Source organism: Branchiostoma lanceolatum, chromosome 10, assembly GCF_035083965.1.
Source record: "Branchiostoma lanceolatum isolate klBraLanc5 chromosome 10, klBraLanc5.hap2, whole genome shotgun sequence".
Classification (NCBI taxonomy): Eukaryota; Metazoa; Chordata; class Leptocardii; order Amphioxiformes; family Branchiostomatidae; genus Branchiostoma; species Branchiostoma lanceolatum.
The window spans coordinates 10,053,464-10,077,747 of record NC_089731.1 but is presented as its reverse complement, the minus strand read 5'-3'; the positions used below and the strand labels follow the sequence as shown (position 1 = coordinate 10,077,747).

Below are 24,284 nucleotides of genomic sequence, written 5' to 3'. Positions count from 1 at the left end.
TGCAGAGCTACAGAAAGTGTAGAGAGATAGACAGTGCAAAAAACAATCATGGTTGGACAAACTTTCTTTCCAAAGATAAATCAGTTAATGAACTTTTCTTTTTCCAGAGTTCTTTTACGCAAAAACTGACCAAATCCTTGCAGCGTAGGAGGTACTACCTAAAGCACAACCGCTAGGAGTGGGGCTACTGAGAGAGCTAGTAGACCTAGCCCATCCAATCTTGTGTAGAGTAGTACTTTTAACTTGCACACCAGTTGACATTGATAGGTGCATCAGACTTAGACTTGACAGTATTTGGGTGGGTTTCCTTTCTCATGCCTTTAGAGGCATGTCTTATGCATAGTTTAACAGTTGGAACACGAGACTTTAAAACCATACTTTACCTTATGTCAACTTTGGGTTCAACTTTTTTTTTAATCATCGAAAAAGGTAGAAACACAGCTCCATGTGTAGTTATATGGGATCAATTTTTCATGTTCTCCAGCTTTAACCTTCCCCTACTGCCCAACCCTATAACCAATACAAATTAGGTGCCTAAAGGCTACCTTTTCCTGCTGAAGGTTAAGGATATCAGAGTATTGCTCAGAGGTAACATTGACAGGTGCATTGGCAACTGCTGAAGTCTTCATTCATGTGTGTCTTGTTTGACAATCTTAAATTTTTAAAGGAAATCTAGAAGTTATCTTGTTCTTATTTTCTTCCAGAGTGCCTTCACAAAGAAACTGAGCAAAAGTGTGCGGCGTAGACGCTACCATTTGAAACACAATCGTTAAACATGTTGTTAACAGTGCAGCCTTGTGTCCCTATAGGGCCTTGTTGCAATGTTCATACTGAAACTGTTCTGGAAACGTGTACGCAATGTAAGTCTGAGGTCCAAGAGGTTGCTCGTGGTCACAAATTTCATTTGAAGTTTTCTCGTCCTTTCAGAGTAAGTTCTCGTTTGTACTGAGCCGACGTATGCGGTATGTACGGAAAAGATTCAGAGACAGTCGACAGCAGCATGTAGCTCAGGAAGAGGAAGCATGATGTACCGTAATGAGAATCTGATGGAAATTGTGGATCACTTACTAGTATGGCACTCCCGAACCTAAGTGTACCAGAAAAACTTGTACATATTACTTCTCAGAAAGAAAAATGTACAATTTAGTACTTGTAGAAATTAACATGGGGGTGATACATGTATTTCATAGGTCTGTTTGTCAGACTTTATTTTGGTAGGCTTAAAGCAACTCCTTCCCCCACGGGTAGCATTGGTAGGTGCACTTAAGTGGAAAAAACTGGCAGACTTAGGAAATGGTCATTTTTTTCCTTGGTTCAAATGATCCTTGAAAGATACTTTTCAAGCTTTTATCCTTTCATCCGACAGGGAGTATTTTGTTGTCACTAAAAAGCTCTGCTTCATTTGTATTTCTTGCAGAGTCAGTTCACAAGGAGATTGACCAGGGCCTTACAAAACAGACGATACTACAAGAAACACTGTAGAAACCCGAAGGGGAGTTAGTGGCTAAGGTGGTTGAAATCTCTGTATGGAAGCATTGATAGGTGCATCAATAGCAGGAGGTTGTAGTTTTCTTTGCTTGGGGAAAAAGACAGCTTCTAGTGCACCTATAAAGAGCACTTTTGTTGTTTTTAAAAGTCTTTTGGCCCATGTTTAACTGCTTCAACCAAAGGTTCATTTGACATTTGTATTTTTGCAGACCCAGTTCACAGGGAGATTGTCTAAGGCGTTACAAAACAGACGATACTACGAGAAACACTGTATGAACCCAAAAGGGAGTTAGTGGCTAAGGTGGTAGACGTGGTTGAAATCTCTGCATGGAAGCATTGATAGGTGCATCAATAGCAGGAGGTTGTAGTTTTCTTTGCTTGGGGAAAGACAGCTTCTAGTGCACCTATAAAGAGCACTTTTGTTGTTTTTAAAAGTCTTTTGGCCCATGTTTAACTGTGCTTCAATCAAAGCTTCATTTGACATTTTTATTGTTGCAGGCTCAGTTCACAAGGAGATTGACCAAGGCCTTACAAAATAGACGATACTACGAGAGACGCTGTATAAACCCAAAAAGGCGTTAGTGACTGGGGGTAGCAGGCATAGTTTAAAACTAAGTGCGTAAGCATTGATAGGTGCATCAATGGCGGGTGTTAATAGTTTTCTTTGCTTGGGGGGAAAAGACAGCACAACTTCTAGTGCACCTATCAAGAGAACTTAATGTTGTCATTAGAAACCTTTTGGCATATGTTAAGACTGTGCTTCAACCAAAGGTTCATTTTTGACATTTTTATTTTTGCAGACTCAGTTCACAAAGAGATTGTCTAAGACATTGGCAAACAGCCGGTACTACAAGAAACATTATACTAACCCTGAGGGGAGTTAGTGACTATAGGTGGCAGGCATGGTTGAAATCTCAGTGTGGAAGCATTGATAGGTGCATCATTTGCTGCTGATGGTAGTTGTCTTTGGGTGGGGGGAAAAGACAGCACTTTTAAGTTCTTATGTATAATCTTCATCTTCTGTTACAGAGCATGTTCACCAAAAGGTTAAGCAAGTGTTTGAAAAATAAACGGTATCGACAAAGGTACCATGTGAGAGACGACTTCTAGTGTCATCAGCGGTATAGACAAGAATAGCTAGCCTTTGGCCACTGAATATGCTTTGATAATTTTGCAAATATGAAAAAAAGCATTCAGGTTCAACTTATTCATTTGTAACTGGTATAACTGCAATTTCATTTGATAGAATAAACACATTGGTTTGACATTGATAGGTGCATCTTAAAGGGAATTTTTTTATCATTTCACTAAGTCAAACAATAAGAAATAAACACTCTACTTCTAAACGTGGTTTTCAGAAAGGTAAAACCATACTGTCTGTTAGCTTAAGAGGCTAATGTTATCTGTGGTCTCATTCCAGAGCAAGTTTTCTGCCCAAGTAAGCATGTTCCTCCGTCGCAGACGGTACCTGACCAGGAAAGATGTTAAAGAAATACCCTGATTCTGTGAGAGGGATAAAACATTATCTGGGGGGGTTCATGGAAAAGGGGATAATTTTAAGGTTTTTTGGTGCCTTGAAGGAATACATGCAGAAAACAGATGTTGTCAACAAAAATTGTAGTTTTGTTGTATTGATGCAGCTTTTGTCTTTATCCCATTCCAGAGCAAGTTTACACAACAATTAAGTAAGTGCATCCGGTGGAAAAGATATGTGACAAAGAAGTATATGCCATAAGCACAGGACTTGGACTTCACAATAATGTTTGAAAGACCCCTCTCCAGTGGTTATATTGATAGGTGCATTAATCTCCCTAAGTTTCGGAAACCTTCTATGTAAAGCTATTATAATTTATTTCGTCTGTGTTTTTCAGAGGCAATTCATTAAAAAGGTTAGCCAAAAAATAAGGATGACCAGGTGGAGGGACAAATTTAGTGACAAGTAAGCATGTTTCTCCGTCACTGAAGGTACCAGACTAGGAAAAATCTTCGAGAAATTACCTTTTTCTTTAAAAGGGATGGAACGTTGTGGTTGGTTTAAAGTTATGTTACACAAGGGTTGTGGTTGTACTTAGGACCATTCTCAGTCAAGTAGCATTGGTAGGTGCATAGCCTGAGAGAGATTTGGCTTCTATGTTTGGTTTGTTTAAAAATTTGATATGTCTTCAAACCTTGCCAGTAGACAAATTTCCTTGTTTCCTAGTCCTACTTTTATGATTAAAACAATTAAAGTGTGAGTTATCCTCAGAGTGACGCATCATTTTTGTGCAAGGTCAACTCAATTCAGCACACAGTAACTGATGTTACTTTACTCAAACTTTCTTGCTTTATTGTTATGCTGATTCCACTTAAATACTTAAACAATAGAACGGCAGCAGATTCAGATTAGTGTTTTTTTAGACGTCCGTGGATACCCCGCTCTAATGGATTGGTCTGTCTCTCAAAGCTCTTCCCTTGTCGGTATTGTGCATCTGTGTGTCTTTCAGCGCCACTTTGTGCAGCGGATGAGTCAGAGCATCCGACACAGGCGACACTTCATCAGACAAAAGGCCAGGGGAAAGTCAGTGGAGTCCTAATACACCAGGAGAGCCTGTAGAAACAGTGTACATTATCATTCAGTTGACAAACTGATCTGAATACAGAGCACATCTTGACTTGCAAAATGATAAAAGCACTGTTCAGTTTGCTCATACAGATTGTGAATTTTGTTCATGGTTTTGAACATTGACAGGTGCATTTGAAAGTTAAAAATATTATTGTTTTAACTTAAACCATCTTTGCAGGTAAAAGATATTGTACAGTCAGTTGAACATTTGATCAAAAGATTCAGAAGGCCCCCTTAGAAAGCACCCAGGAAGACCATAACTGAGGTGAACATAGGGTAAAAGTCCTTGTTAAACAAATAATGTTACACTTACAGTGGGTGGTGGTGGTAGCATCTTTCAAACATTCTGCTGACCTTAAATTTCAGGGCAAGTTCACCATACAACTGAGTAACAGGCTGTGTCATTTGCGGAGGGCAGAAAGACGAAAGTACCAAGGACATGATAAACACGACGATAGATCTGTGTGGTCAACTTGAGGAATCACTAAGTCTTTTGTGAACACTGTGTCTCTCTCTCTTGTCCACCAAATAAAATTAAGAAGGCCAGATAACTTTTTTGTTGGACAAGCCAAATGAGTGGGTATCTCATCTCTGAATACCTTGCCCCAGCTAAACCATTGATAGGTGCATCAAAGTTAATGCCATTATTCTCAACCTGTCAGTTGTATGTAGTGTCCTTACGATTTGAATGTATCAAGGTTTATCATATGTAAAACTCTTACTTTCAGAGCTTATTTATGAAGCAAGTAAGCAACAGGATTTGTCACAACCGATGGGTGGTCAGAAACAAGAGGCCTGGTGCGCTCATAGTATAAGTTATAGTACCACAATGATTAACACCTCTTTGTTCAGAGATTCTCTAAAAAAGGCTTACATTAGACTGAAAAGGTGACGAGGTTGGGTTCTGGACAGCATGATCATGCCTAGGCAGTGCTTGTGGTGCTGGTTTCTTAAGAGGATTTGGGCTTTTCTTGTTATCAGGTTTTCATACTTCAAAACCCTGACCCGTTTTGTTTGGCCCATATAGAGCAAATTCCAGAAACAAGTGAGCAACCGCATCTTCCACGAACGACGTAAACAAAGGGGGATGAAAGGAGATCTTGACTGGTACAGCAGATAGAAGCTGACAGACCATCTTGTTCTTAGTGTTAACATTGATAGGTGCATCTGTAGAGAATCACATTGGCAGTCTTGTGTACGTGAAATTCTGAAATAAAAGTTGAGTTAATGAATTCTAATGGTTTGCTTTGCAGAAGGCATTCACATCACGGCTTAGCAAGCGGTGTTGTAACATCAGATTCCAGTCAAGGATGAAAGCTAAGAAGTCTTGGAAGTAGCACCAGATTAAAGACACTAGTCACAACTCACAAGTGCCGCGTTTGCTTCAGAGTCTCAGCATTGATAGGTGCATTATATTAGTATGCTGTGCCCTCAACTAACTTTGTTGATGACAGTGTTAATTGACTGATAAACACGTAGGATCTGCATTGTCTTGAATCTGTCGACCTGTACATTTCAGGATCGATTCCGTAACCAACTACGACAAAGGATCAGACATAACCGGTGGCTCTTGAAGAAAAAACGACTTGTTTACAACTCTTAATCTTACTAATGACTCTGATTAAACTCACAAAACATTTGATTAGTCCTTGCCCTTGATCTTCTTGTAACAACAGTTCTATTGCTTGTACAGTTGTTCCTTCATGTAACGGTCACATTGATAGGTGCATCCGAAATTTCATTCTGCCAAGTTTCAAATTTCTTGGTGTAAACTCAAGTAAGCTGGCTTGGTATTTGACTGTGTCATTCTTTATTTCCAGAGTGGCTTTACCAAACAGGTTAGCCTCAGGTTGTGCCATGAGAGGTGGTACTATGGCAAGAAGAGGAATAGACAAAAAGCACAGGAATGGCCAATGTAGAAAGAAAGTCCCCTGTTTGTCACATAGATAGGTGCATCAACATTGTCTGGTATATTAAAGATCTATGTTGAAGTTGACAAATAAATTGACTCTACTGTTTGCAGCAGTTCACATAGCAAAGCATTTTTTTTATGTTCCAGGAAAGATTTTTAAAGCAGTTGAGGGATAGGATCAATCATGTGACCTGGATCTTAAAGAAAAGAAGGCTGAAGCAATTCCAACGAGCTCAGCCACTGAGCTAATTAAGGGTTACATGCCTGCCTCATGAATCTTCAGCCTACACTTGAAACAAATGACCTTGTGCACTTCTCCTGTTCAGCAGTGCATTGATAGGTGCATGGGAATAAAGAATTTTGCAATATTCAAAAGCATATAGAATTTAACATAAATTCAGCCAGGTTTACTTCCATTACAGGCTGGATTCCTAATACAATTGCAGAAAAGGCTGTGGAAATTGCTGAACAAAGCATAGCTCACATCGGGGGAAAAAGTACCTTGTAGTACTTATCATTCGAACAATATATCTTATCAAAGATCTTTGAGTACATAAGTACATTGTATACTAGTCAGACCAAGTCTTCGTATCTGAAGGATGATACACGCATCCGATTCCTCAGACAGTTTTGCTGTAACAATCAGAAATAAACTTGAAGTGATAAACCCTAAACTGACAAAACATGCAGACTTCCTTTTTGTCACAACTATCCTCCATTGATAGGTGCATCATACAGGTAACTAACATGTTCTTCATAGCTTACTTCCGTTTAGGTCTGAAAACCCAAACATATAGAAGTACCAATATTCATAACTTACTTTCCAGGGAAGGTTTCTAAAGCAACTTCAGCAAAGGATCCAGCATGTGAGGTGGTTACTCAAGAAAAGGGGGCATTTACGGTATGAACGACATGACAGGGCTTAAGAATTTTTCTCATTCTTGATCAGGAATTGACTCCATTGATCAGAAGGCATCTGTCCAGCTATAATGGTAGTGTTGTATGTAGTTCTACTTGTAGTGTTCTGTTGCTGAGCATATCTTATATTTAGGAAATGACTCCAAAGTCCAATTCTTTAATTAGTTGCAGTCTACTCCATTGATAGGTGCATCATAGATACTTTTTTAAATTCTTGCTTACATCCAAAACTGGAAACAAACCTACCTCTGTGTCCCAAAGTACCAATGTTCGTACCTTTTCAGGAGAGGCTTATCAAGCAACTTCAAGATAGGATCAAGCATGTGAGGTGGTTGCTCAAGAAAAGGGGGCATTTAGGGTACAAGGGTCATGACAGGATCTAGGGGAACAGTCTTGAGAGTCAAAGTTTCAGGGTAGCAGGGACAAGTATCTTCAGTTGCAGTGTCCTTAAAGATGGATCTTGTTGCGTAATGTATTCCTTAATCAAATATGGCTGGTGTTTAAACAGACAGGGATTCTATTGATGGGTGCATCATAACTAACATCTTGAGGCTTCTTTAACATTATTTGAACTGGAAACAAACCAAACCTACCCGTACCAATGATGACAGCTTGTTCCCTTCCAGGTGAAATTTGACGTACAAGTTAGGACTCGGATCTACAACGTCAGGGATGCTTTGAAGAAAAGGGGTCATTTAGGATATAAGGGACATGACCAACCCTTCATCTGTAGGATGCCGTGCTGTAGTAACAAAAAAGTTCCATAAACACCTTTCTGTGCACTTTTCCACTGGAACATTGATAGGTGCATCAGTTGACAGTGTCGTCAATCTAGTACAGGTTTTTTACTGACTCGATTTCTGAGTGCACTGATATGTTTTACTTTTTCAGATAAGGTTTATGAAGATGGTTCAAGATAGAATTGCACATGTCAAGCGGAAACTTGGGCAAAGAGGGGATTTATACCAGGGACACGACAGTAACCTTGTCTTTAAGTGTAGGGATCCGTGCTGTCGTCCCAGAAAGACTCAGAAGTAAACTTCAACACTTTTCCACTGGCTTTTGGATTGTTGGAAGGAATTGTCTTTTCTATACTGCTGAAAACATTGATAGGTGCATCAATTGACACTTGTTGTCAATCTAGTACACAGGTATTTGCTGACTGTGCTCTCCAAAGTGCACTGATGTTTCTACCTTTTCAGATGAAGTTTATAAAGGGAGTTCAAGATAGAATCACGCATGTCAAACGGAAACTGGAGAGGAGAGGGGATTTGTACCAGGGGCATGACAGTAACATTATCTTTAAGTGTAGAGATCCGTGCTGTAGGCCCAGAAAGTAATATTCAACACATTTCTGTGTAGGATTAAACTTCATTGTTGCTGCCACTGTTTCTCAGTAGGATGTGTTACAAAGAGCCATTCCACTGAGACATTGATAGGTGCATCAAAAGACAATGTTTTCTATCTAGTGTTTCAAGATGTCTTACTTTGGTAGCCTTATCCAAAAACAAGCAATGTGAAAGCATATATCCATTCTCTCTTTGAAGCCTGCTCCCAGCTAAGAACAGAAGCGAACATATTTTTATGTCCAAGAAGTGTACCAATGTTACTGCTTTTTCAGGAGATCTTTTACAAGCAACTCCATCAAAGGATCAAGCATGTGAGGTGGTTGGTCAAGAAACGGGGCCATTTAGGATACCAGGGACATGACAGTGTCTTTACTTGTAGGGACATATGCTGTAGGAACTACAACAGAATTCTTCCTTAAAGTTAAACACCATGTTTCTTCTGTTTGTGTAGGAACTAGGTTTTGTTGTTGATGCCACTGTGCTCTTTCGTGATAGGCTGTGGGTTTGAAAAAAATCTTTTGTTTTGAATTGAAGTGCAGTTAGACATTGATAGGTGCATTCAAAAACATTGTTGTCTAGCTAGTACTGACATTCAAAATGTGTCATATGGAATTGTTGTATACGTGCATCATCTATCTAGTCTTTCTTGAAGTCACAAAGTATTCCAATTAATGTCTTTTCAGGAGAGGTTTAGGAGACAACTTCATGATAGGGTGAAGCATGTCAGTTGGTTGCTCAGGAAAAGGGGCCATTTAGGGTACCAGGGACATGATGCTGCGTTTAAGTGTACCAACGAATGCTGTAGTAGGATCCGAATTCTGTAATGCTAAAAATACCACACTAATGTGTAGAAACAGTTTTCGGTGTCACTGCCACTGTGCAGTGTCACAAAAGCCTTTGCAAATCTGTTGGATGGTATGAAAAAGAACCCAAACTTTTCCCATGGATAGGTGCATCTAAAGACACATCCAGTACAGGTATTCAAAAATATTCGTTATGTACTAGCTTTGGTAGCCCAAGACAAAAAGTACTAGTACTAGTAGAAGATGCAAAAGCTGTATTCCAATTTTTGTTCTTGCCTTTCCAGGAAAGGTTCATGATGCAAGTTCGAGATAGGGTGAAGCATGTCAGTTGGTTACTCAAGAAAAGGGGCCATTTAGGGTACCAGGGACATGACACTGTGGTTAAGTGCACAGATGAATGTGCACATATGAAAAAGAACCCAAACTTTTCCCATAGACATTGATAGGTGCATCCAAAGACATATCCAGTACAGGTATTCAAAACAATCGTTGTGCACTTGCTTTGCAGCGCAAGACCAAAAGTACTAGTAGATGTAAAAGCTGTACCGTAGTCCAATTTATGTTCTTGCCTTTTCAGGAAAGGTTCATATTGCAAGTTCGAAAGAGGAAGGAGCATGTCAGTCGTTCACTCAACAAAAGGGGCCATTTAGGGTACCAGGGGCATGATGCTGTGTTTAAATGCACAGAGGAATGTTGTAAGAAGGCTCGAATCAATCCATAAAGTACACCACATTATTGTGGCAACAGTTTTTATCATTACTACTGTGCAGTTTGACAAAAGTCTCTGTTGGATGGTATAAAAAAAGAAGCCAATTTTTCCCCTAAACATTGATAGGTGCATCCAAAGACGTTGTTGTCCATCTAGTACGGGTACTCAAAATATTTGTTGAGGACATGCTTAGCTTAAGACCAGATGTACTAGGAGATGGAAAAGCTCTTCCCTATTCCAATTTATATTCTTGCCTTTTCAGGGAAGGTTCATGATGCAAGTTCGAAAGAGGGTGATGCATGTCAGTCGTTTACTCACTGAAAGGGGCCACTTAGGGTACCAGGGACATGGTGCTATATTTAAGTGCACAGACGAATGTTGTAGGGACCGGGTCAATCCGTGAAGCACAACATTGTGCTGTTACAGTTTTCATCGTTACTGACTCTTTGCAGTTTGTCAGCCCCTGTCAGATGATATGAAAAGAAGCCATTTTTTCCTCTGGACATTGATAGGTGCATCCCTTGCTTTGTAACTTAAAACAAGAAGTACTAGCAGATGGAGAAGCTATATTCCAATTGAAGCTCATGCCTTTTCAGGAAAGATTCATGAAGCAAGTTCGAGATAGGGTGAAGCATGTCGTTCTGCTACTCCAGAGAAGGGGCCATTTAGGGTACCAGGGACATGATGCTGCATTTAAGTGTACAGACCAATGTTGTAGGGTCCGAGTCAATCCGTAAGGCACAACATTGTATGGGAATAGTTTTTCATATTTGCTCCCACCGTGCGGTTTCACAATTGCCTTTTTGGGATGATTTAGAAAAGAACCAATTTTTTCTATGGACATTGATGGGTGCATCAAATAGCATTGTATGTACGTCTTATAATATCCATTCCTTCTTGAAAGCTGCTTGCACATAGAGCTGAAACCAAACTTACTTCTTCGCCATAAGTACCAATATTCATACCTTTTCAGGGGAAGTTCATGAAGCAAGTTCAAGATAGGGTCAGGCATGTCACTTGGTTACTCAAGAAAAGGGGGCATCTGGGATACCAGGGGCACGACAGTAATGTTTCCTATAGCTGTAGGGATGTCTGCTGTAGGAACAAAGTCTGAGAAGATCCATAAATCCCAACATGCATCGAACATGTCTTCATTGTTTCAACTGTTGTGCTGTTTCATTATGTTGGATAATACAAGCAACCCCCCTCCCTTGGTTATTGATAGGTGCATCCAAATATATTATGGCCCATTTAGAACTGGTATTATGAGATATCCCCAATTTTCTTGCTTATATTGCGTAAATACAAGAAGTACAGGAGATGGACAGCTAGATGTTCAAACATGCATAATCTGCACGACCTGAATGGCTTTTTTGCATTAGCAATAAAAGGTAATAGTACACTTGGCAACTTCTTATGATCTGTTTTTCAGTCCCTGTTTTGTAAGCAGCTACAGCAAAGGGTTAACAAAGTGAGGTGGAGAAAAAAGAAAAGTCTTGTTGCGGCTCAGACATCTAAGACTTTACCTTTCAATCTCACATCTTACTTGTAGCATAGGTGAAGATTCAGCCATGAACTTTGAATATTTGTCTGTTCTACATTGATAGGTGCATTGATAGGAAATGTGAGATATCTGTAAGGACAGACATGCAAAGAAAGTTTGTAGGTTTGCTGGGCCATAAAGCATTAAAAATCTGCTGGACTGAAATACGAAATGATTTCTTTTGTGTACCTGCCTTTTCCACCTCCAGGAAAAGTTCACCAAACAACTGTCCAAGAGGTTCTGCCATGTACGATGGTTTGCAAAGAAAAAGTTGAGGAAAAAAATGAAGAGTCAAGAAAGAAACTTCTTTTCCACTGGGAACACTTAGAGTTAGAGATACACATGTGTAAGGCAAGTCAACAGTAGGGTAAATCCACTAATAGCACATTGATAGGTGCATTGCCCACCACGTCTGTGTACCTGTGTAAAACTTGCTCATGGATAAAAAGAGCACAAACCAACTACAGTAACCTCCTTTCCATCAGGTTACTGGCCATATTCATAACAAAGTTTGTAGACATAGATCTAGTGTGTGGTTTGTATTTCAGGAGGCTCTTGCTCTGCAGGTGCGAAAGAGGGTGTACAATGCTAGGAGGACAACAAAGAAAGGGGAAAGTTCTCAGCATAATGCATGGAATTTCTAACAAAGACTAGTAGAGAGGCAAGAAATACTTCTAATCGGGCAGTTGATCAGGGTACATTGATAGGTGCATCTCTAGGACTATTATTACTTAACCCTCACCCCACTGTGGGCCCATGATGTGAACACAGGCAGTTAGGAAGGGCAGGGTTAAATATCAGCATACCAGGGTATGTCAGTGGAGGGCTTTAGCTCTTATCTAGACTGTGCTTTACTTTCAGGAGCTCTTCTGCAAACGATTGTACGCCAGAGTTCACCATTGCAAGTGGCTCGCTAAGAAAAAACTTAAAGCTAGGATGGCAGTGTTGGAACAGACGAAGAGGTAGCAGGACAGTTGGTGCAAAAGATAGGTAAAAGTCTATCCTTTTTGAACACAACATTACCACCTTCCTTTCCCACTTCCAGGATGGCTTCCTTAAACAACTGTGCAATAGGCTCTACCATGTAAGATGGACCACAAGGAAAAAGTTGAGGGAAAACATGAGCAGTGAACGAGGAAGCTTCATGTTCAAGGGCAAGACATAAATCTCCACTACATTTAGCAATGAGGGAATGCAGCTCTATTTCTGTACCAGTGCACCCCTAAGTACATGTATAAAGGAATGTTTTAGATGTCTGTGGTATTTCTGTTTCAGGAGACCTTTGCTAAACAGATGTGCAAGAGAGTGTACAATGTTAGGTGGACCACAAAGGAAAGGGAAAAAGCAGTGCAAAAAGCGGGAACTAGTCAAGGGCACATGTTCTGAGACATGAACATATAAACATCCATCTAAAGCAACTGCCTTCCTGTTAGGTGCTTGCTTACATGTTTGTGCATTGATAGGTGCATTTTGCAGGGCCTAGTTTGCTTCTGAAGTCAATACAACAACAGTTAATACTACTCTTAAACTGGGTATTGGTTACGTTTAAGTTCAGGCCATGCCTTTGACTGCTGCTGTTAAAGCATTTATTTTGCTTACAGGAGGTCTTTGCCAAACGAGTTTGCAAGAGGGTCTACCATAACAGATGGATCTCTAAGAGACAACTTAGAGCCAAGATGGCTAGTGAGGAAGAAAGGAAAAGATGGACATTGTCCTCATGATAGCTGTGGACGCCTTAGTCTCCTGTACAAGGGATTACAGCCGATATGAATTGAAATGGGTCTTATCATGCACATACCAATTATGGTTTTATATCTCTTTATCTTCCTTCACAGAACGTCTTCATCGGCAAGATTAAAAAACGGTTGGATTATGTCGAGTGGATGGCTTTTAAGCCCCCAAATTAAAGGCAAGGTTTGCTTAGATATTTGACATTTTAAGGGCTTGTAGTGAAATACAGGTATGTTAGTAAACTCAGGGTTAAAAGGAAGGAGGTCATCTCTAAGGTTGGCCATGTAACTGAAAAGTACATTGATAGGTGCATCAAGTGGTGAGGGCAGATTGAACATAATATTTCAGTGGATATGATAATTACTTTATTTCTCTTATCGTCCTTCACAGAGTGGCTTTACCAAACAGTTAAGCAAAAGGGTCACCAATGTCAGATGGAGAAGGAAATAAAGACAAGGACCATTTCTTAAAGATTTCTTAAAGACATACATTTGTAGCAGTCCTACCTGTCTGCTGGAACTGGCTTCACTTTACATGCATATAACGTATGCTACATTGATAGGTGCATTCCTTTTGGCATATTATATATTACTTGTATGTAGTTGTGATCTTTTACTAGTTCACTAAGCTTTTCATGCTGAATTGAAGGAACTTCTTGCCATTAAGACGTCTCCCTGGCTTTCCTTTCAGCGTGAGTTCAGTAAACAGTTCAGGAAACGAATCAACAATCAGAGATGGAAAGATGCAAGGGATCCCGGAAAGTCCACTTAACTGAACAAGAAAAACATCCATATGTTGTAGTATAGAGTTGAACCCAAAGAGGACCATGCATGTATTCTGTAGCACACATAAAAGATATGCTTACAGAAAGCAATGCCACAATCCTATCAAGTAGGCTGCCCTTTTAAAACTGGCCATAGTGTTGGTTCAATATTTGATGGCTGTTACTGTAGACCACCATAAAATGCTTACACAGAAATATGTTTCAGGCCAGGTTTGTCAAACAGCTGAGCCAAAGGATCTGCTGGTGCAGATGGAGGGTTAAGAGGAAAGTCCCTGGGGCCCCAGGAAGTCAGACTTAGGGATAAGAAAGTTAACCCATCAGCAACTGCACACCTTCCCTGGTTCAAGCGTGTTGAAAGTTTGATTACATTGATAGGTGCATAAGAAGGTTACTTTTGAGGTTGAATATTATATGTTTACAATAATGATTTAAGTGTTGTTTGTCTCAAGCTTGGCCCTGATTTGTTCATGGTTGCCTTTCCAGACTGCTTTCAAGAAACAGCTTAGGAAAAGGGTCAACCATGTAAGATGGACCACCAACAGAAAGATGCGCCAAAGTTTTAGGAAATAACTGTAAGGGTTAGGACATTGATAGGTGCACAAGGATGACATTGATAGGTGCGCAAGGATGACGTCTGTTCAATATTTAAGTGTATGCCTCCAAAAGTGAGTTGAATCATGAATGGTTTTTGTCTCAAGCTTGGATTTTTTTCTTGGTTGCCTTTCCAGACTGCTTTCAAGAAACAGCTTGGGAAACGGGTCAACCATGTAAGATGGACCACCAACAGAAAGATGCGCCAAAGTCTTAGAAAATAATTTTCAGGGTTAGGACATTGATAGGTGCACAAGGATGACGTCTGTTCAGTATTTAAGTGTTTGCCTCCAAAACTGAGTTGAATGGTTTTTGTCTCAAGCTCTGATTTTTTTTTGGTTGCCTTTCCAGAGTGCTTTCAAGAAACAGCTTAAGCAAAGGGTCAACCATGTAAGATGGGCTTCCAACAGAAAGATTCGCCAAAGTTCTAGAAAACAACCGTGAACATCTAGACATTGATAGGTGCACAAAGACAAAGTTTACATGATGAAGATTAACATTTACACTTATCTATTTTCTGCAGTCATGTAATGTCATCTTCTATTCACATTCCAGAGCAACTTCGTAAAACAAATCAGTCAGAGGTTGCGCAAGGAAAGATGGGCTGCAAAGAGATGATCTCAGCAACTTTACAGTTGCATCTAAGTACAGTATATCACTGAGGATCCAATAGGCTAACAATAAATGTGGATATCTTGTATGAAAACATGTCTACATGTCCTTACTGAACAAGGGGAATAGTGTAACTTATCTGTCCCGATGTATTGCCCAAATACGTCTTCTCTACATTTCAAATTATGGTAAATTCTCTCATTATAAGCTTTGATGGTCATCTGTGTACAGTACAGAAGTTAAGGTTTCACTGTCTGATTCATCTGTATGTCTTTCTCCCATTGCAGACTAAATTTATCAAACAGCTAAGCCAGAGGTTCTGTAAAGTAAGGTGGGCAGAAAAGAGAGGGTCCTGGACTTACTCCTGGACATAGTCTTCCTAAACAGTATCGGCAGTGGTAAGATTCTGATATCTGAAGTTTGTGATATCTACAGAACTAAATCACATTGATAGGTGCATCAACTTTACTGACTTAACCATTAGGATATGGTTGCATCTTGTAGCTGTTAGGGGTTTGTTTGGGTCCTGATTCTTGCAACATAAAAGTCATTGTTGTGGGGGGTTTTTCCTGGTGCTGCGATTTTCAGTTTCTAACAGTGACTGAAAGAAAGAAAACTTGAGAACTCGGACCCTCAGCTGGTTTCATAAACGGCATGTTTCTCTTTTTTGCAGAGCCAGTTTTCACGGCAGCTAAGCAACTGTCTCTGTTGTAGGAGGTACAGGGCAAGGGTGAAAAGCAGACTTCTAGACATGCAGTGAAAGAAAAGACACCAGACTTTCTTGTGAAAAAAAAACTCCTTTTAGATATGTTTTAAGTGTTTCGAGTATCACGCAACCTTCGTAGTTAACCATAAAGTCTATTGAGACTTGAGGGTGGGGACGTTTTGTGAGTTTGGATTTGCATTGATAGGTGCACTTTTCTAAAGTCACAGTGGAGCACTAACTGTGTCTTCCTTACCTCTGTAACTTCTGTTTCAGAGCCAATTTACAAAACAACTAAGCACCCGAAACTGTCACCAGAGGTACAAAATGAAACAGGACCAGGAGATAAACAGCAGTGATGCAAACGAAAGATGAGAGGGCAAAAGGCTGGGAAGAGTAACGATTTATATAAAGTCTTGTCACTGGTGCTTCCATTCTCAATGGTTTTTGTTGATTATATTTCAGAGATATTTCATCCAGAAAGTAGCCAGCCGAGTTCGTCATGAACGACGTTTAGTCAAAAGACATCAGAAGAGATACAAGCTTACTTAGCAGTAGTGTCAGGAACAGCACATACAGTACAAATGGTGTTAGCCTATCTGGGTTTCCATATCTGTTGTCACCTTCCTTTGTCCTGTTGGATACTGCTAAAGGACTACCATCCCCTTCCATTTGCTCTACATTGATAGGTGCATCATGTATATAAACCCTCTAGGATGGTTATGATAACTAAACATTACAATGAACAAGTAGGTCATATTTTAAGATCTGTCTTCTTCACAGATAAAGCAGGGCACTTTTTTTATCTATCTTTTGTTTTTCTCTCTTTATTTCAGAGTATATTCTCAACCAAGGTAGCCAATAGGGTTCGTTTCTGCAGGTGGGAAGCAAAGCATTCAAGGGGAAAACAAGCATAGTGGAGTGTCAATGGTGTTGGTTGGCCAGCCAGCCGTGCTTTGAGTCTTTGTACAGGCTGATTATAGCACTTGTTGGCTATTGGTTGTGGGAACTATTTTCATAACCTTGTGTTGAACTAGTCAACTACACAGTATTTGACAGGAAAAGTATCTTAAAGTTGTTTCGAATGTTGAATGACATTGTCAACAGTGTTTATGAACAGCTCTATTCTGTCCATTGCAGAGCGATTTCACCCGGCACTTAAGCCAAAGCATCCGAGACAAAAGGCGACGTTCGGACAAAAAGCCTCAAATGCTTAGCCACATGGCTTAGTATCAAATATATGGGGTAATACTAGGATATTAACTACAGTCAAACCTGCCCAAGGCGACCACCCGGCGGACCGAGCAAAAACGGTCGCGATAGACAGGTGGTCGCCATGAAGAGGATTCCACTCACATGTTTCCAGGTCGAGGTTTTCAAATACAGTACGTAAATGATGAAAAAATTATGTGAATTTAGACAGCATGACCCTCACCAGGTTCAATTCTCATTGACAGAAAGATCCTACAAAAATTACATTTTCCGTTATCGATGTAATAATTGTATACCGCTACATCGTGTACAAATTTTCGTCATAATTTTGACTACAAAACGATGGTTGCCTCGATGATCTCGCAGCGCCCTCCCGCATTCACACGTTACATTGAATAGTACACACACACGCGCACATCATCGAAGTTTTAAGGCCTAAGACAGATCCCTAGAAAACGCCTGCTGGTCCCAGCCTTTTTTGGGTCGCCGACCGCTGGATGAAAGGGTCAAAAAAATTTCGATCTGACAACTAAAGATGAAAACGGAACGCGTTAACGGTGTGATTTCGTCGCGTCGCGCCGCGCCGCGAAGGTCTGTGCCACCGCATCGAAGGGTAAGTCAGTGCAGCAGAACGCACAGCGTCCAATAAAGGTTTGTGAGATTCATGGAAATAAAAAGAAAATAAGAATTTTGATTTTCACCAATAACTAGAGTATTCGTAAATGTTCATACACAAAATCATCGTGTTTTACAAAGGTCAGCGGTACGCCAAATCCGGGCCGCCCGAAATCCAAGATGGCGTCGGGACCAAGGAACAACATTTCTCGCCTGATGTTTTGCCCGCCGCGAAGTCATTTTTCGGCGGAATTTAGCAAGATACAGACACATTTTTGTTGAAAATACAAGAAATAGATAGTGATTTCTGTGAAATCTGACTTTTTGACGCCATGCACTACGTATTCGTTTTGAAAGTTGAGTTTAAACGGAACTGAGTTCACGTTAAACTATAAGATTACGATAGGCACAACAACATCACAAACATTTGTCTTTACAATGTTTATAGGGGGAACGTTTTATTAAAACACTTCATGGAGGAATAGATGGTATAACATTGCTATTCCATATATTTTTGATCTTGTTTTTGTCCTTTAAAGTCTTGAAAACATTTCCGTGAAATCCGACAGCAAGATAATCTGATGTCACCACACCCTTGAAAATTAGGCGACCGCCATGGGCAGGGATTGTGCTCTGTGCGGTCCCAATTCGTGGCGGTCGCGGTCGCGTTGGACGGGTGGTCGCCTTGGGCAGGCAGCTTAATGCTTGTGCCTATGGGGAAAATTTTCGGGACCGAGAAAAAGCGGTCGCCATGGCCAGGTGGTCGCGTTGAAAAGGTGGTCGCCTAGGCAGGTTTGACTGTACCTCACATGCCCCACATCACATTGATAGGTGTGTTAACTGGCTTTCTAAGTTGAAGTTATTGATTCTTACTTAGTCGTGTTCCTGCAAGAAATGTGTAGTCCTAAAGTAGGGAGCAAAATAACTAAACAAGATATCACATGATAGACATTGGAAGGTAGATTGGCTTTGTCATCTCTGTATCTAGTTTGAATATTCATGACTTTCTTGTTGATTTTACACAGTCAGAGTTTCACATACAGCTCAGGAAGAGGGTATGGTTCACAAAAAGGCCAGAAAAGGAAGGAATGGACCAGTAAACCTAATGAGGAATAAGGGAGGAAATCTTGAAGTTGTTGGGACCTGTGTGCTTCTGTGTTGACACTATTAATTTAATAGCTGAATGTTAAACTCCTTTAGAAAAGACCCTCACAGCCCTCATATGTAGCACATTGATAGGTGCATCAAAGCTTAAGTTAAAGACCACATGCATTGGAGTATAATTGCAAAAGTTGTGTCAACTGCTACTCACTTTACAGATCACATTATCAAGAATCCAAATCACGAGTTTATGTCTAAATCAACATCGTTGACGTTACTTTCAAATTCAAAAATGCAATTTAAAAGAAATTATATCCTCTAATCACATCGTTTTGGCTTCAGATGCAATTTTAGAATGTTGGTCAGGATGGTAACAACTTTTGTGAATTTTTCCTTGCAGACTGTTTTCACTAGGAAATTGAGTAGGAGAATATGGCATAACAAGTCCAAATCCTTCCCGAAAGCCCAACCCTCTGAGTCTGACCAGCCAGAAATGGACATGTAAAAGTGTATCAAGGTGCAGCACTGTTGGGCAGTTGTGTTCTCTCTACGACGGACCTCCCTTGTCATCAGAAGATCCCACTGTCTTTTACCCCCTCAGCAAGCATGTTATGGTTGCTTCACAGTTCTCTAGGTCATATAGATTAGGTCTGCCAAATCGGCTAAAGGAAGATCATAGTGTCATTCACCATTCAGTTAGCATGGTAGCAATAAAACGTTAGGTTAATGTTAACATCTAAATGTTAGAAATTGAAAGGATATGAAAGGTGAATTCTTTGTCACGATCAATGTACCTCTTGAGTAACTTCCACTGAAGGCCAGTGAAAGAACAGTACAAGTTTCTTAAATTTCTGATACCCTATGTTGAAAAAGAAGGACTTTATATTTTACTAACTGCACCCCCATAGTCTGCAAGCCTTGCTCTCCTCCTCCCTTATAGTTATACATTCAGCCAACAGATGTCCGTTTTTCCATTGCAGGTAGAGTTTACTGCTCAAATCAGCAAGCGGTTATGGTACGAACGAGAGACACCAAAGAAAAGAGCCAAGAAAAACACGTTCCTTGGAAGTGACTCTCTCTTATTACCTAGCGACTAGTGTTACAAATGTGCTTCATTAGGCTTTGGTCAAGCTCCATAAAGCTTCTTACGCAGCTTTTTTCACACTGTTAAAAACTGACTTACGTTTCCGTCATCCCAACCCTTGTCTCAATTTACTTTCCAGGCTGAGATTACGACACAGTTAAGCAAGAGGATACGTCATGTTAGATGGAAAAGAGGGAAAAGAGTGCAGAAAATCGTCTCAACATATGAAAGTAAAGTTTTAGCACAGGGTCCACAGTTTTTGCAATAGCACTCGTGCCTATGCTGTAAATCAAATGCTGATTGGGAATTTTTCGACCCTTTTTTCCTTACAGTATGAATTATCTACCCAAGTCAGGAAGAGAGTTTGGAAGATGGAAAAGAAAGGCATGATATAGATTGAAAGCTGAGCAGCTATCAGCAAGCAGCTGGCCTGTTAATTTTCAACTCTGCAGTGCTCATGCCACTGTTCCTCCTTTTCAAGAACTTTTTAATTCCGTGTTGTCTTACTTGTAAGGATTCAGGTCTTGAAAGAAAAAAAAGGTGAAAGTCAGAATATTGTTTTCTTGGACGGCAAGTGTAGGCGTGATCCTGTCTCCTGCTTGTCAAACTGATACACACTACGTAGTACCAATTTTCCATGGTCTTTCTCCCTCTGTCCTTCCAGAGGATGTTCACTAAGCAAATCAGCAAGAGGATCAGGGCAGAACGGTGCAAGAGTAGGAAAATGGGGCAGGTCTATGATCCAACCCTAGATTGACTGAGCTTTCACCTTCATCCTAGCCAAACATTTGACTTGATCTGTAAAATTTAGGCTGTAAAGACAAAGGATAGTATATTTATAATGCAAGTTACAGTGATAAAGGCAAGCAGGTCTTAAGTAACTCCTTCCTCCTCCTGCAACAGTAAACATTGATAGGTGCATAGATAAGACAAGGTTTCTGCTTTGTACAACATTGAAAAAACTGCTCTAAATTCACCTGTTCTCTTTTTTCTACTCTGCATGATAAAGGGACTAGTGTCGTTCTTTGAAGCTGCTCCTGGAGGATATTGCACAAATACTCCACCTTTTTTGGGGGGGTTGGAATGATGGAGGTTCATGTTGTAATTTGTATTACAGAGCGACTTTACTAGACACCTGAGTCAGACCATCAGGGACAAAAGGAGAACTAGAGTCAGGAGAGGCAGTGGGCAGAAGTATACTCCATATCAAAACTTATGTTGATTCTCATAGGCTGTATCTTACAGCTCAGCACTAGAGGCCATATGAAGGTTAGGGACAAGACATAATTTGCTTGCTATTTTGGGGGGAGCTTTTCTTACAGCTTTATATGTAGATATAACCTCTATGGTATACAGGAACACCGCCACATAGATATATAACTCTGCCTAAATCTATAAGGGAAGATGGGGATACCAAGCTAAGTGTCTGGTCAGTGGTTCAATGCACCTATCAATGTTAATCGAATGAGTCATCCTGGTTCTGTTCTAGCAAGGAAACAAAAAAATGTAAGGAAGACTTTCACCTCAAAAATTTCCAGCCTTGTCGGAAGCTTCCTTATGGCCAACCAACTTCTCTTTAATCTTTCAGAGCAAGTTTTCAAGGTGGTTGAGCAAGGCCATCAGAAACCAGAGATTTCAGTCTAGGCGAAAATGGAACAAAGCACCCTAGATAGTTTAGTAAAGGGATACAGCCCTGACAAATTGGCCCTCTGTAGCTGTGACTAATAATCCAACTAATGAACGCTAGCAAGATTTTTGGAATTGTCTGTCAAGGATCGGAGATAGAATAGACAGTTTTGTCCTCAAAAAATGGTTTTGACTTGGTCCTCAAGTTGGTAGTAGGTAGGAAATTAGGTCCAAAATTGAATTTGACCACCTCCTTTGTCTGGTGCCAACCTATCAATGTCTTCTTTAGTTTGCCCGAGTGTAGGAAGAACTCTTCTTCACAGGCATCTTTCAGTTAGGACAATTTGAAAATTGGTTCATTTTTTTCTTAGATGTGTTTTGGGTTTGAAGCTGGAAAGTTGTCTGCAAAACATGGCAAGATCATATCAGTTCCAAATTTGTAGAAGTAAATTCCTCTTGATGCACCTATCAATGCTCTGCTGGGGAGGTATGGGAGTTGGGATGTATGATGTGACTAGTAAACTGTACATGTGAGTTGACAAATGTACTTTTAAGGGGCATGTAGAAAGCTGAAGCATGGTTTTATTTCACACTGTTTATAATTGTTTGCAAAAAGACGAAAATTTCACATGTAAATTCTTTCAGCTGTACTTTCAGTTGTTACAGATTCACTTCCCAAATTTAACATGTGACCTTGTTGAAGTACATTTGTTGCTATTTTAGTTATTCCTACTGTTAATGCATGCAGCAAGTACATGTACATGTGCATGTTTTAGTTTTGGTCTCTTGTATTGTAAACCTGAGTTGACTGCAGTTTACTGAAATTTGCTGAAATAATGAAATCCAGAGATTCTTTCAATGACACACCAACAGTGAAAACATTCCATTCCTCAAAATCCACAAAAGATTTCTCAGAAAAAAAGAATTGCTCCTCAAACTACAGGCAACTCAGGTAGCTTTTTTATGTGACACCTAGTCTTGATTCATTGTGAAACTTTTTAGAATTCTTCCCCTTTTTGAGGTACTGTAATTTTAACCGGTGCCAAAAAGGTACTTTGTTGGTTTAATTTGGCAACATTCTGTCAGTTTCCTATGCTGCAGTAGTTAAAAGTTATGTTACAGACTATCACAGTTCTGTGTGGAAGATAATCAAAATTGTGTGGCAGATTTTGGAAACTAGACAAACACCTTCTCACAATGTTTTAGCATAAGGAAATCAAATGTTTTATCTTTGTTATTGAATGTTCACTATTATATTCACATGCACACTGTTCTGTAGATAAACCCAATGTTGTATGATGCTTCATTGTGTGTTTTATGATGTTTATAGTTCATGTTGGTAAACTTCACTAGTTTAGTATATTGTTATATGTTTCTAGCTTTTGTGTATTGTTAGAAGTTGCAAACACGTTCTGTTCTTTGTTCGAGAAAAAATATTTCACCTGTTCCAATTAGATAATAACCATTGTAACAAAACTACTGGGTAGTGTTGTTTTTTCATGTACCTCCTTGCTCACAAGTCAAAGTATGTAATATCATGTGCCGTAACACAAACCAGTGAAAACCTGACTTGTTCTTCATTTGACACCATGGTGACTGATGTGCTGTAGACAATGACATGTATCAGTTTTCCATTGAGAAAAATATGTATGCTGTACAATATCTCCCTATAGTTGTCAACAACATTGTGTAAATAAATGTGAGTTCTCTCTTTAGTGTATTTTTGTACAAAGCCAGTATTGTAAAAATGTGAATACAAAATGATCATTGAAAATGCTTGAGTCTGTGTGTTTTTTTATCATGCCTTTCCAATAGTTCTTAAGCTGGTTAGGTAATGTAAGAATGTGTATATGTATGAGGTGACGACGGAACAAAGTCAACTCTGGTGAAAGAATGGTCAATGATGGTATTGACACAGGTAAGTTTGTTATGCTTTGTGTATTGAAAATTGTGGCATGAAAATAAAAGTTGCTACAGAGGTCTGTACACACCTGTGAAAAAAGAGTATGGAATGATTACAAAACTGGTTAACGCAGAAGGGTCAACTCAACTGAAAATAGCAATTCATGAATAACTTTCTACACACAGTTACAAAATATACATTTATTTATTAGATTATCAATGCTGGTAAGCTCTATGTTGAATATGCACCACTCGTATTACAATGACATATGAACATAGATACATTATCTTACTCTACATGAACTATCAACACACTACAAAGAAAGATATATATATATGACAGCATTTTTTATTGTGAATCATGAATGTGTACGTGTGCCTACACTCAGCATTGGACCTGACGATTGTTCATTGACACAATTGAACACCAATGGCGACCACAAATCATACATAAATAAATAAACTAGAATGATCCTATCCATTGATACAGCACTTGCATTATGTTTTGAAGCACCATTGACAGTGGTAACTTCTTGGCAACCATCTTTGTGGATCAAAAAAGGACGACATCAACATTGAACTGAATGAACACCTCAACATTTAACCGAACCACCAACATCGTCTATGATGAATAAGTGACTAAGACTTACTGTACTTAGGCAAAAAGCCTCATGGTTAAAGTTTTACTTTGCTAAGTTTGAACTTTGGCATTCTATATGCACTTTGTATTTTACACGCAAGAGTACATTGCAGTGGAAGCATACAACAAGACCTTTGAATGGAATCTTTCATATAATACAATTGTTTGTATGCAGTGATGAGTTACAGGGTAGAAGATATCAATGGGTTATAGTGAGTGCCCTGTAACACTGCAGTACCAGTACTGTATTTGTACCCATGCACTGAAAAGTGCCTGTGTGCACTGAGTTATTTTCACTACAAACCATCATCACGCATAAAATCACAGTTATTACATTGTCGTGAGGTTCATGCAGTTAC

General features: G+C 39.7%; 1 protein-coding gene across 33 annotated transcripts in view; it reads left to right on the top strand.

Moving 5' to 3' along the window:
• The window catches only part of LOC136444038 (zinc finger protein 773-like), a 52,820-nt gene that overhangs the window by 20,106 nt on the left and 8,430 nt on the right, over positions 1-24,284 (top strand). The window contains exons 6-7 of one of the 33 annotated variants that reach the window (XM_066441459.1): positions 12,186-12,314; positions 20,422-23,157. The exons of 7 other annotated variants lie outside the window; for them this stretch is intronic. In XM_066441459.1, the coding sequence (XP_066297556.1) occupies positions 12,186-12,290 (105 nt within the window). In that variant the 3' untranslated portion in view covers positions 12,291-12,314; positions 20,422-23,157. 25 more of the 33 variants (XM_066441458.1, XM_066441464.1, XM_066441456.1 and 22 more) reach the window with 25 other exon arrangements.